The sequence below is a fragment of the Pagrus major genome, chromosome 15, assembly GCF_040436345.1.
Source record: "Pagrus major chromosome 15, Pma_NU_1.0".
NCBI lineage: Eukaryota > Metazoa > Chordata > Actinopteri > Spariformes > Sparidae > Pagrus > Pagrus major.
The window spans coordinates 28,601,373-28,614,134 of record NC_133229.1 but is presented as its reverse complement, the minus strand read 5'-3'; the positions used below and the strand labels follow the sequence as shown (position 1 = coordinate 28,614,134).

General features: G+C 41.8%; 1 protein-coding gene across 1 annotated transcript in view; it reads right to left on the bottom strand.

Annotated features, from left to right (window-relative positions):
• The window catches only part of atrnl1a (attractin-like 1a), a 267,713-nt gene that overhangs the window by 169,829 nt on the left and 85,122 nt on the right, over nucleotides 1-12,762 (bottom strand). The window contains exon 21 of the mRNA XM_073481267.1: nucleotides 1,427-1,520. Coding sequence (XP_073337368.1) covers nucleotides 1,427-1,520 — 94 coding nt within the window. The remainder of the gene's footprint in view (nucleotides 1-1,426; nucleotides 1,521-12,762) is intronic.

Below are 12,762 nucleotides of genomic sequence, written 5' to 3'. Positions count from 1 at the left end.
CCAGGTCCCCTGCACAGTAAGAGCACATAAATAAATACATGTGGGTACAAACATGTTTTTCAACATTTTTCGTTAACTATATAAAAACAAGTGAAACTACTCCAGTGAACGAGTGTTTAACTGCGTCTCACAGGATTACTCCCAGTGTAACGCACTGATTACAGCTGACAGTAAACATGTGGAGATCCTTTCAGTGTGAGGGTTCAGGGCAGGTCGGCTGCTCCTCAGGTTAAGTCATTTTAGTGTCACAAGCCGAGCTGAAGTTTGGGATCACTCAAAGGTTAAGTTGAGGTTAGCGTAAGGTAATAAGTGGTTAATGTCGAAGTTTAAGTGAAGGGTCAGAAAATTTACATAATCAGTCGCAGGTATGATTCAAGATGTGGACGTATGCAACACGTGTGTGCAGGGATTTAAAGAAAAGGAAATCTGCGAGCTTCTTGTAACAATTACTACTCATCCAATTAAAATAATAGCTATAGAATAATAACAGCTAAATATGAGGTTTGTCTGAATGTCAGACTGTTTTGTAAATTAAGGAAATTAGCTGTAAAAAAAAAGTGAAACTCTGCCGACGTAGAAAAATCAAGAAAGAGCAACGAGAAACAATAAATACATTAAATCTGTACGATCACGTAGTGGGAGTAATTTCGAGCACAAAGTACGTTGATGAAATATCTACTGTCTGCTCTACACACACACACACACACACACACGGTATGTGCTCTCTGTTTCTAGCCTCGCCTGTTAGATTTATTGATGCAGCAATTTTCAGTCTGCCTCCATGCTGTGTTAGTCTGCCAAGCCATTTAGGATATTGTAGCGCTGCAGCGGTCAGGTCTGGCACAGTTGGGGGGTGCGACACACACACACACACACACACACAGTATCCACACATTTGTTCATCATGTTTTTCTTTCCATCCTCCTGACAACAAAAAATTTAACTTCAGAGTCAAATCATTTTCTCGCTGAACCAAGACTCAAATATTAAACTCCTGAGCCATAATTCAAAAACAGCACCTTCAAATTTAGAGGAAGATTTAACTGATGATGTTAAAAAAGGATTGCTTGAGGGGCATTCACGTGTCAGTGTGCAGCAGCTTTGTGTGTGCTGTCACAATATTTTGTTCAGTCATTAGTAGCTCTTTAGTGTTCAGATCTCTACATGCCATTTGTCTTGCTTCAGGCAGATGTTATTAGCACACACTCATCTGTATCCAAACTCTTAGTTTTTTGCGGCACCAGGAGGAGGGGGATGAGGGGGTGGTGGTGTGTGAATAGCGGATTAGCTGCCGTTTTGACTATTGTCAACTACGGGTGCAAGTAGACACTGATAATTTATCTGATTCATCTCGTGATTGAGGGCCAGTATCGTGGGTGTCCCGTGGACGTCTGATCAAACTGCAGTTTAATGTTCGTATACTCACAGCTGACACTGGTCTCCCTTGATGCCTTTCGTGGTACAGAAGCACTTCCCTGAGTTGACGTGGCACACGTTGGCATGGCTGTTACACTTGCAGGCTGCAAAGACAAAAAGAAGAATCGAAACATTTAACACACCTCAAAGAAGATGACGAAGACGGTTAAGACAGAATTGATGAGGGAGAGAGAGAGAAGAGTGTCAAGAGGTGATGCAGGAAGGCGTGGGAAAGATAGAAGTGGATCATTTTCCAAGAAACTCAAAGCATCTTCTGGCTCTGAGTCATTCCCACTCTGTATTAAAAGGTGTTCAGTTCCTGATTGCAGTGATTTCTCCTGATTCCCCCTCTTACTTGGCAAGACTGAACTTTTATGCACATTTACCAACCTTAAAAAGCATCATTACATCCGCAATGTGATGGATGTTGTTGAAATCATTTAAAGAAATTGTTTCTCTGGGACATACGGTCACCACTGAAGAGGCACTGTATCATTATCCACAACACATTTCTGGAGCTTCACAGCAAAAAGTGTGACAGCGTTCTCCTAAACGACTGAAGTAGCCGGGGAAAATTAAAAAAACTTGGTTTCTTGCTCATGCGCAATAATCCCCAGAAGCCCCGAGATCCCATTTTGAGCTTGTGCACCCACTTTAGTTCTTTCCTAAGAGGACTGCCATGTCAAAGCCACAATCTAACGTGAATAAGAAACAGAAAATACACAGCAGTTGATTTGACAAGGCAGCTGAAATGTCTCAGTACTGAATGTCAGACGATGATACTGATAGTGTAACCAGGGAAAGAAAAATGAGCTAACATGGTAATAAGCTGTTTATCAACATCAGATTTGAGATGTAATCACACAAGACGTGATTCACTTCGACCAAAGTAGAAAGAACAAAATCAGTCTGGAACATTTCAAACTGCATCCTGGAGGTGAAATTTGGGCTTTTTGGAAGCGATTTATTGCAGGAAGTTTGATTAGACCAACAGAGACGGGAGCCTTTTTCCTGGTGCGTCTAATCTTTTTTAATCATTGTGTTATGTAAAAAGTAAAAGCATGATGTAGCCGGATGATTCACGCAGAGCCGAGCCTGTAATTTAGACACTAAATCACTTCTGCATGGAGTGACTAATGGCAGAGACAAACAGGAACGTTCTCTCTACCCTTGTGTTCACATCCACACAAGGCCACTCTCTTTGCCGCGTCCCTCTCCGGCTGAATTGACTTTGTGCGTTGTTCTTATTCTCTCCAATTGGCACGGAGACAGGCCCTGTAATAAAACAGTGGTGCACTCAGGTCAAGGTAAAGCCAAGGCGCTGGCAGATAATGAGAGGAAAACAACCTCCTCTATCCCTTCTCCTCCCTCTTGCCTGGGAATCTGAGCCTGATCTGATCGCTTACACAGAACAAAAAACAAAGTATCGGACATAAAAGCTGCTTTTAATATTGAGATTTCTGAACACACACATTTACAGACGCACAAAGAGGAGCTGAAAAACAAGGCTGTGCAGTGGGACATTTAAATGTCAGCGAGCTGAAAGTCGAATTGACGTTCTTCAACTTGAGACAGCGACAGCAGAGGCGGCAACAATAACAAAATACAATTTCAATCTATTATTTGGAATTACATTGACCCGTGAACCTTTTCAGAGATGCACACTGAACTGTAAGGGGTTCGGGGAGATAACAGAGTCTTAACAAAAAGTGGCTTTTAGACTTGAGATAATAGATGAATCACAGGTGTGTTAGCGCAGCCTCGGGTCACCCTGCTGTTCATACAATATTGATTTAGTAGGCAGTCAACAAAGGCATACAAAGGACACAGCTAGGAGAGATGAGCGTCCATGCACTAACACAGATTTATTTTGCCAACAGCATTCGAGAAAAGCCAATAGAGTCAGAAAAGAAGGAGAGAACGAGCCGGAGATGAAGATTTCGATGGTTTTTGAGGTTTTGTGAAGCGCACAGACGTCAGAGAGCTTAACACGTACGACACGAGGAGACGCTCAGCTCTTAGCTTCCACTATCAAACTGTAATCTCAAATTATAAACATTATTCAAAACGCTTGAACAGACAGACATCACTCAACCTCTAAGGCTCGATCCTATTTCCAATTTTTACCCCAGCATTTTTTGAGTGCCCCATCAGAACAGAGTTACAAGGGATGGTGGTTGGAAATCCCCCTTATGAAACCTGACAATGCTTCAAGACCCTCGGACATCCTCTGTTGTCATCGATGGCGTTTGTGTACACAGATGCTACTGGACATTTACAATATGATGTCTTCAGCTGTGGTGATTCTCTTGTGTTACTGCCATTCATCTGATGGAGATAGAAAAGCTTGCACGCTCGCAGCTCATCCACAAGTGGTCCAGGCGGATTAAAACTGAGTAAGCTCAGTCACAGAGAGTCGGTATTAACTTTTCTCCACTCTTCAAACAAACACGAAACAACAGCAGTGAACAACATCCCGCTTCCAACAGAGCAGAGTCTCTGTGCAGACCAACTCCCTCCTCCTCTACAATGTCTGATGAGGGTGTGGAAGTTGAGATGAAGCTGCTCCATCATTTCATCCCGTTATGTACGAGACTTTAATAACTAAGATCTCAGCAGAGATCCAAAGTCATTTTTCCGTCAGTATATTACAGACGAACAATGAATAAGTTCCAAAACAGCTAACTATAACTTATCTAATTGATTAATTAATTAGCAGGTTTGGTTTTCGGGGAGACAAACATTATCAAATATATCTCATTATGTATCTCATTTATCATTTTTTATCACTTACGATTAATTTTCTAATTTATGAACCCCATAGACAACTTACTCTACCTCCCCCGTACTTTTTTATCACATCATCTGTTGCTTTTATTTTTTTATTTTTCGTCTGTCACCTTTAACATTCTGTGCAAAAAGCTGATGATCAGACTGTAAACGAGGCCTGCAGGCGACTCCAGGATGTCACACGTTGAGGTTCACAGTGAGGAGTGTCAGTGTCACTGTGCTGTCATTGCTCCAAGTACACAAAAAAATTCACAGCAAATCAGGTTTTCAGCTGAATCTACTGAGGCTGCTGGGACATTTTTGCATGATAGATGCAGGGCCAGACTCTTGACTGGAGGCTTGTTTGATGGCTCAGATTACAGTGTCTGTGCAAAATAGCAGCACAATAAACAAACTGGTTTATGGAGGGCTGGTACTGCCTGATAAAATTAATTTTGAACTACACAGGGAGCAGGGGGATCTATTAAAGGCTGTGTAATTGTGTATTTCTTTATAGAGGAATACTCAACCTGTATCAAACATTCACTGCATGTGGGCTTGAAAAGAGGATCTGCAGGATTTGTAGCCTGCGTCTGGCTCATTGTTCATCTGTTTGGTCACTAAAAACACAACTTCCTTGTCTTACCAGTATTGTTAGTTAATCACCAAAGTGAGCAAATGTAGCAGAAGTAGGAATAGACCGATTACTAGGCTACGTAAAGTGTTATTTTGTCAGAGGATGACGCAGTGTAGGCTACGTGGCTACGTCACGAGACAAAATGGAGGGAGATCTTCAGGAATTACTTTCAATAGGGCAAGTTGTAATTGTTCTTGCATGTCAGCTAGCATCGGCCATGATGCATGCCGTCCGGAGACGACAAGGAAATGTAATGTTTATAATGCAGACAGGTAACAGCTGATCAGTCATGTGAGTTGAATGTTCACTACGTCCGAGTTTATTCGGCAAATCTGTTTCCATCAAACATTTTTGCTTTAACTCTGATTTGCAAAAAGACAAGAACCACCTCAAGCAGGCGTACAAACTTTTTTGCGAATTAAAGCAAGTCTTATGCGATATCCTTCAAAATGCACATTGAAATGTTTTATGGAAACACGGCTACCAATGCATGACTTAAATAAACCCTGGTGCCTCTTGGAAACATTCCTAGAAAACAAGATACACCCTTCAGTCAACCAGTTATTCTTAAAACCACATATGAGTCTGAGTTCGATACTATTTAAAGCCAGATCCTTCTCATCGCCCCAGGTTCCTTATGGTACAGAGAAAGCTCAGTCAGCTTGTGGCTCCCTGCATTGATGTACTTGCCAGTGTTTTCAAACTGATGGATATACCAGACTGTTGTATGTAGTACGACTTACCTTAGCAGGCACAGAGATTAATCTCTTTCTCTAAAATTACAAAGAAGCACATTCAACATTTTTTAATGCTTCATCCCAGATTTAATCAAAAAGAAATTGGACATAAGGAAACTTAATCTACCTCTATACTTTAGGATGTGTATGGATTTCTTTAAGCGCATACATGTTACTGACTGCAACTGAAAAAAATAAGCACTTAACCCATCCAACAGATCTGCAGACGCATAATATTCAAGCAGAGAGCAACTGGAGGTGAAGGGTGGAGGGAGCAGGGGAATCATAAAGCAGCAGAGAGAGAGTGAATGAATGAAGCGGACGGAGGAGAAAGCACATCACGCATCACACTTGCTGACAACACAGAAACAAGCTGCAATAAAAAGAAACCCGATCTCTGAGCAGAAAAAGGCTGATTTTGAAATAAATCACGCTCCCCATGACTTGTGCAAGCTCCCTGAAGAGAGTATAATTTCTCACCCCACTGCTTCTGCATGTATGCACACTAGACGCTTATTGTCAGAGTGTGTTTGAATGTGTGTGTGTGTGTGTGTTTGTGTGTGTGTGTGTGTGTGTGTAGGTGGGAGCTGGGCCGTCTATGAATGTGTTTGTGTTTCGTCTTTGTATCTGTGTGTCTGTATGAGTCAGACGGAGACAGGTAGAGATGAGGAAAATAAGAGAACACTCCTCGCTGAACCTTTTATCTGTTTCTACAGTCGGCTCTGTCTTACTCCCGACGGGTTAGCAGTTATAAAACTCAATATAACTTAATGGCTTTTGTGCAGTTGGACTTCAGAATCAGTGAACCCAGAACCTCCAAAGCATCATGCTGAGACTTCTCTGCCACTGTTAAATATCCCTCGGCGTGTATTTCAACAAAGCAGCACGGCTAAAGAATTTAACTTTATTTAAACATTATCCTAATCTTATCGTTTATCCTTAAGCGCCTGATCTACCTCTGCATCTTCACACACAAATGATAGATGTAAATGTGTGCTGAGGGAACTTCACTGCCCCGTCCTCTCCCCCTCCTCCAACACAAAGTGACAAGTTCACATCCAGAATAAAATTAAATGAATCAGAACCGAGTGTGTTTACTCTTTAACCATGAGAGTTATTGCTGGATGTTTTATCTTTGAACAGCTTTTTAATTATTTATCTTTTTAACCCTGAAAAAAACAAAGAAAAATGGAAATGGTTGACCAAAAAATGCCCATAATTCAAGTTTGTTATACAACATGTAAAAGCAGCTTGGTCAGCAGCCTTAGGCTTCAACATATCACGCTCTACCTGCCCCCCTCCAGCGTCAGTTTTGCACATGAAGGGCTCCTCAGTCAAGTTAGCGCTAATGTGTAATATGCATTGTCCAGTTAAACATTCAATATAAAGTGTTATTAACATCGTCAAGGGGTTGTAGTTTAGTTAGTTTAGGCACATTCAGTCACAAATGGGACACGAACCCTGCTCTCCAGACGGAAGGTCCGGTGTATGACCCATCCGACAATGGTGTTGTGTTCATAACAAGTTAATTAGAGGTCACGACCCCGAGTCTTAAACAAAGTGTTTTTCCTGGAAGATTCCTGAACTCAAGACACTGCAGCCTGTTCACACCTCACTGAAGTGTTGATTGGGTCTAAATCATCTGTACAGTACAATGTTGTATAGCTGCAAACTCTGTGTGTGTGTGTGTGTGTGTGTGTGTGTGTGTGTGTGTGTGTGTGTGTGTGTGTGTGAAGCCTGTAATGGCGACTGTGTCGTGTGTTCACATCTGCATGAATGTGACACCTTTAACTGTTGTCACCTCCTAATTTTAGTCACAAAGGAGAGACAAAGATGACCTCACAGCAGCAGTGAGCTGCTAACTAACTTATTCTTGATGGAGGACGTTTTTATCAACTTTTCCCTCTTTTAATGCAACAGCAAATGTTTTTAGGTTATCAACATTTCAACACACTTACCAAACACAATGTTGATGTTTGACGGTTCTGCAAAAACCCTGCAGTGGATCATGTTTAATGATGTTTTTGAATGCTCATTAAAAAACATTGTTATTAAAGTGCTTTTTGCTGAAACTTGGTAATTACAGTATGACTCAGGTCTGGTTACATTTAGAAGATGTAAAGTACTTGTTTACATTGAGGTGTGAGATGTAAACCCAGCTGGTCACTGCTGAAAGTTGGCGTCAGAAATATATACGGTCACAGGCCTGTGATCAAATGCATGTCATAAATTTTAATAAATTAAAACTGTAGAAGCAAAATGTATCATTTGCATTTAACCACACACTTTCACTGTTTTGTTTCACGTATTGACCTTTAACCTTGTGGTTTATTTCACCTTTTAGCAAGGTGTCTCTGAGTGAACTGTAAACTGTAACTTTGTCTGTGTCTCTTTGTCAGTCTCTGCCAGGGGTTTGCTTGCTGGCTTGCAAGCTGAAATTGGTTAACTCTGTTTGCTCTTTTGCTTTTACCACTTTATTAAATTAAAGACAACCTTGTGTGAATCATCTATTATTTGTTCACTTCTAAATAAGAATTTCCACCTCAGAAACATTGTAAGGCCCCATTATTTTTGCTTGAGGTTGCATTTTCACCTACATTCATACTCTTGAACCCGACTGTGTTCCCCAGATTAATCACGCGCTCATCTCCATGAAAAATTTCTCCTCATCTTCATCGTCATTAATGTCACCTTCCACCTACAGCTGACTCCTGCTTTTCCTTTGTCCCGTTTCACAGACGGGGGCAGTTTGGTCCGATAAGAGAGGACGGGGCTTTCTACTGTGTTTAATGAAGGGATAGAGAGGTGAAGGGTCGAGGGCAGAGGGGGCGAACATGACGCAAAGAGACGTAAGATGTCTGTAAAATATACATAAACACATACACATGTGCACATTAGTATATATCAGCATACAAAGATGAAAAAATGATCCTCATGTCAGCAGAATCTGGCCAGTGAAGCTTAAGTTCACTGCTCTGTTGACAAGGGTATGTTGGATTTTTAGCATACGGTGACAATTAAAACATGTCATCAGTGAGTGTAACTAACTAACTCACAGCCTTTATTTAATATCATGCAAATTTGGTGTGAATGTTCTCAGATATGTGATATATTCTCGTCCACAGGACAATCAATAATGAACAGCTGAGTGGCTTCACTTCTCTGCACGGACCTCATTTGATTTAAAAGGCTCTGATGCGGCGTTTTGACGGTCTGGTGGCCCCAGTTTTAGGTGCAGAGGTGTGGGTTGCATTCGTGCACGTCGTAAGTATAGAACGGGATACTTTATGTGATTCAACACCACTGCTTGTCCTACATGACAGCACAGAAGCTAGTTACATTAATTGTATGCTGGTTAATGTCAGTGTGCGCTGTGAGCCATAAATGAAGGCCTGCAGTCTCAAAGCAGCTTACTCCAGAAAGCACATGAGTCACAGCTGGAGATCAGATAAAGGATTCAAAAGCCGTTTTTTAAATCATATTTATGGAACAGCGTATGTGTGTGTGGTTCGGTGTGTAGGAGCATGGTTGTCTTTCGCGTTTGTCTATGTTGACCAGTCAGACGCCAGGAATAGAGCTGCCAGGGGGGGAAGATGACTGGATACCGCTAAGAACGCTGGGTAGTTTTGCAATTCCGCCACAAGGCTCCACAGGTACATGAACACACACAACAAAAGCACAAAGATGCACAAAAACACACAGACACACTTAAGACAGCAGGTGAGAGTGTGTTTGGCAGCATCTCCACAGAGAAGAGTGAATGGAGCAACTCTGCAGGCAGCACCGCTCGTCTGCTACTCTACTGCTGCTGAAGCTCAACAACAGCTGCCTCTGTCTACACACACACACACACACACGCACGCACGCACACACTGCACTACACTACCCTGCTGTCCTGTCTGTCCAAGTCTCTAGTCGATGCTCGGTTGCCAGCTTCTTGCAGCGACAGCACTCAACATCTCTATAGCTCCTGCACTGAACACAAATTTACAAAGAGCTCCTGCTGCTGCACCCTGCTTAGAGGCAGTACATCAAAAACCTCGAAATTAGGGACAGAAGACAGAGAAAGGAGGGAGGGAGGGAGGGAAGAAGGGAGGGAGGGAGGGAAGGAGAGGAGGGGGTAAAAAAGCGTGACAGGTAGGGACCACTGGCACCAAAACACAAGAGCATTGGCCGTTTGTTCGAGTGTTAAAAAACAACCTATTTCTAGATCTTCTGATCTTGGAGTTTATTTTTTTCTGAATCAATAGAGAACTTTTTTTTTCAACAAGCCAGGTTGAGATAGTAGAAACAATGTAATGTTGCCTTCTTTTCATATTGGACGCGGAAAATGTGTCTTTATACCAAAAGAACAAAAAAAAGTAACTGACCTGTGAAAGAGTGTTTTCTGACCCGTCACCTCTACAGTTAAGATCCAGATGAGTTTAGGGAACTTAAACTAATTGGTTAAGGTTACACATGGCTGATCCTCTGGTCTGATCCGCTTTGGTTACATGAAACAAAATGCCTTGAGTGCCTCAATATAAACTGAGAAAAGGTCAATAATCCTCTCGTCACTACAAGCGGTTTTGTATTTTTAAATATTGGATATTTTGGCAGAAAACAAATTAAACAAATATTTGGTGACATGCTCAGTATCAAGACTCTTTGCTACTTGCAGATACATTCAGCAACATTTCCTCATGATGTTGAAATGGAGTGTGGTCGACATAACGTTTCCTTCAAGATGTCTTTACTGTTGTAAATTAGTTGTATGTTAAAGTATTTCTCAGTCCCTCCAGGAAGTTATGATGTTGTGATCGCCAACTGTGAATGCTGCACAACCTTTGCAATTTTGTCTGAACACTGCATCATTATGATAATTGGTCAATTTTGCAGAACAGTTTGCGGTGATTGGACTAAAAATTCTCAGTCGTGCAGAATTCACAGGGACTGCAGATCACACTGCAAGTTCCTGAAGAGTCTGATCTCTCTCCAAACCTCACGTTACTACGTCTTTGCTGCCGAACGGGGACACTTTTTTTGGTCACTTGACCACAAGAGTGTCGTGAAATAACATTTGTTTTGATTTGGTGGTATGGAAATAGATTCACTTGACGGTCTTGAAGTGAGATTTGAAGTGTAAAACTGTTCACTGAACATAAAAACCTGTGGTGTGATATTTAACCTACTGATGTGGAAAAGAAGAAACTCACTCAGCTTTATACAGTTTGTCATACTTGATACATATTCTAGCATAACGTGTCTATAAGGCTCATCGTATCCTCTCCTCCAGACATCCAGAGTTCACTCACGTAAGTATGCCGAGTGTGAAGGACACAGTAACGATGTCAAAGCATAAATTAAACATTCCCATGAAACAGAGGATCAAAAAACTCCTCCGTGATCATACATTTCTTCCGGACCTACTGTAGGGTAAGTTAAGGTAACATGTGAATACTCATATCCAACGGTGGGTTGGTTGTATCTCTGTGAATGAATGATGTGCAGCAGTTAAGAGCTTCAAAGATGGCCCTATGGTCGACTTCTCACTGCAGGACTAGGGAAGCAAAAACTCCCACATCAAGCTCTCCTCTCTCTGTTTCTAATAATTTATGACATATGCAGTGATACACGTTTTTAATTCTTGTCTGAGTCGATCTCTTCCCTTTATTCTTTACTCGAATGACTGAACACTGAGCTGAGCTGAGCTGAACCTGTGAGCGATGATGAAATCTCTTGGCTCAGTGACACCAACATCCCCAAGACCCAACAGGAAACCTGTGACTTGTGTATTGTTTCAATGCGTCGACACGACCAGTGTGACTGAGAGTCTTCAGAGATGGCCAGAGAGAGCAAGCGAGGTAGTGCAGAGGGAGGTCCGGACGGAGAGGGAGAGCTCCTGATGTGAATCATGCAGAATTTATGGAAGCAATAAAGCTGTTCTGCGTGAGGCGCCGATGGCAGAGGAGCATTATACGCCCAAGCACCGGGTAGCAAAAGATAACAAGCACAAGAAGAAATAATACAAGCTGGAGTCTTTGCCTGGAAGACAATTCAGAGGGACGCGGGAGCTCAGCGGCCTGCCTGCTGCCGGTGATGCCTCACAGAATCAGAACAACATACAAGATATACTGAATTTATGAAGAGCTGCATCGTTTGTACACAAGACCACAGATGACTGTGAGGAATCATGTTAAACCAGGAGATCAGGGAACAAATCCTTGTGTACTACATTCAATTGCAAAGTAATCAGATTATTCACCAGTAAGTAAATGGTTTGTGAAACCAACTATTCAGCCACTGTGATGCCAGAATAACTGTGTTTTTTCCCTACGTATGATTGGGCTTTTCTCACGTTTTTTTAATGTTTTTATCAATGGTATACAATGGTCAAAAGCTACAGCTGGACCATGTCTGGTCCAGGTAAGAACATTTGGCCAAGTCGTTGCTGGGGTAGTAAGTGGTCGAGTTTACGATCTGCATTCTTGGATATTAAATACTCTGAAAACTGCAGAATACTCATTTGTCAGCACATAATAATTTAAGAATAAGGAATAATGCAGGTTATTTGGTGAAACCCCTCAAATACTCACTGAGGACGTTAGGGAAAACATAACTGTTCGTGCGGATTAATTTCGAAAGGGCAACAGCCAACGGGGAAACGCTCGTCAGTCATACACGGACTCAATCGGATCTCTTAATGATCTTTAATTTTGTATCTGGTTTCTGTTCATGAATGTTTTCAATCACAGTCTTCAGGCTTTTGGTCAAACTACTGTCAGCTTTACCTCTGATCATCATTTATGTAGCCCCACTGTGGATGCTTCCAGTGGAGGCATTCATTTTATATTAACCCAGGATTCAACCCACTGATTCTCAGATAACCTCCTCAACACTAGATAAATGTGTCATAGCTTTGTGCATTGCGCTGTATTATCCAGAAATTGTGTATTTTTTATTCTTTCAGTGGGGCTGGACAGGTTTGTAGTGGAGACGTCTTCTCTAGATCACAAAATATACGTTTGTCTTCACTGTCAGCAATCTCTAATGAGACCAGAGACATGAAGTGAGGCTGCCTGCAACTTTTTAGCACAGCAGCAACTCCTCACATTTAAGGACTTGGTCCCAGTTGATGTTGTAATATTTTTTGCTTGATTAATATTCAACTTATCGAATCAACCAGTGTCTTCATCACTAACTTAACATGAGCAGCACAAGCTG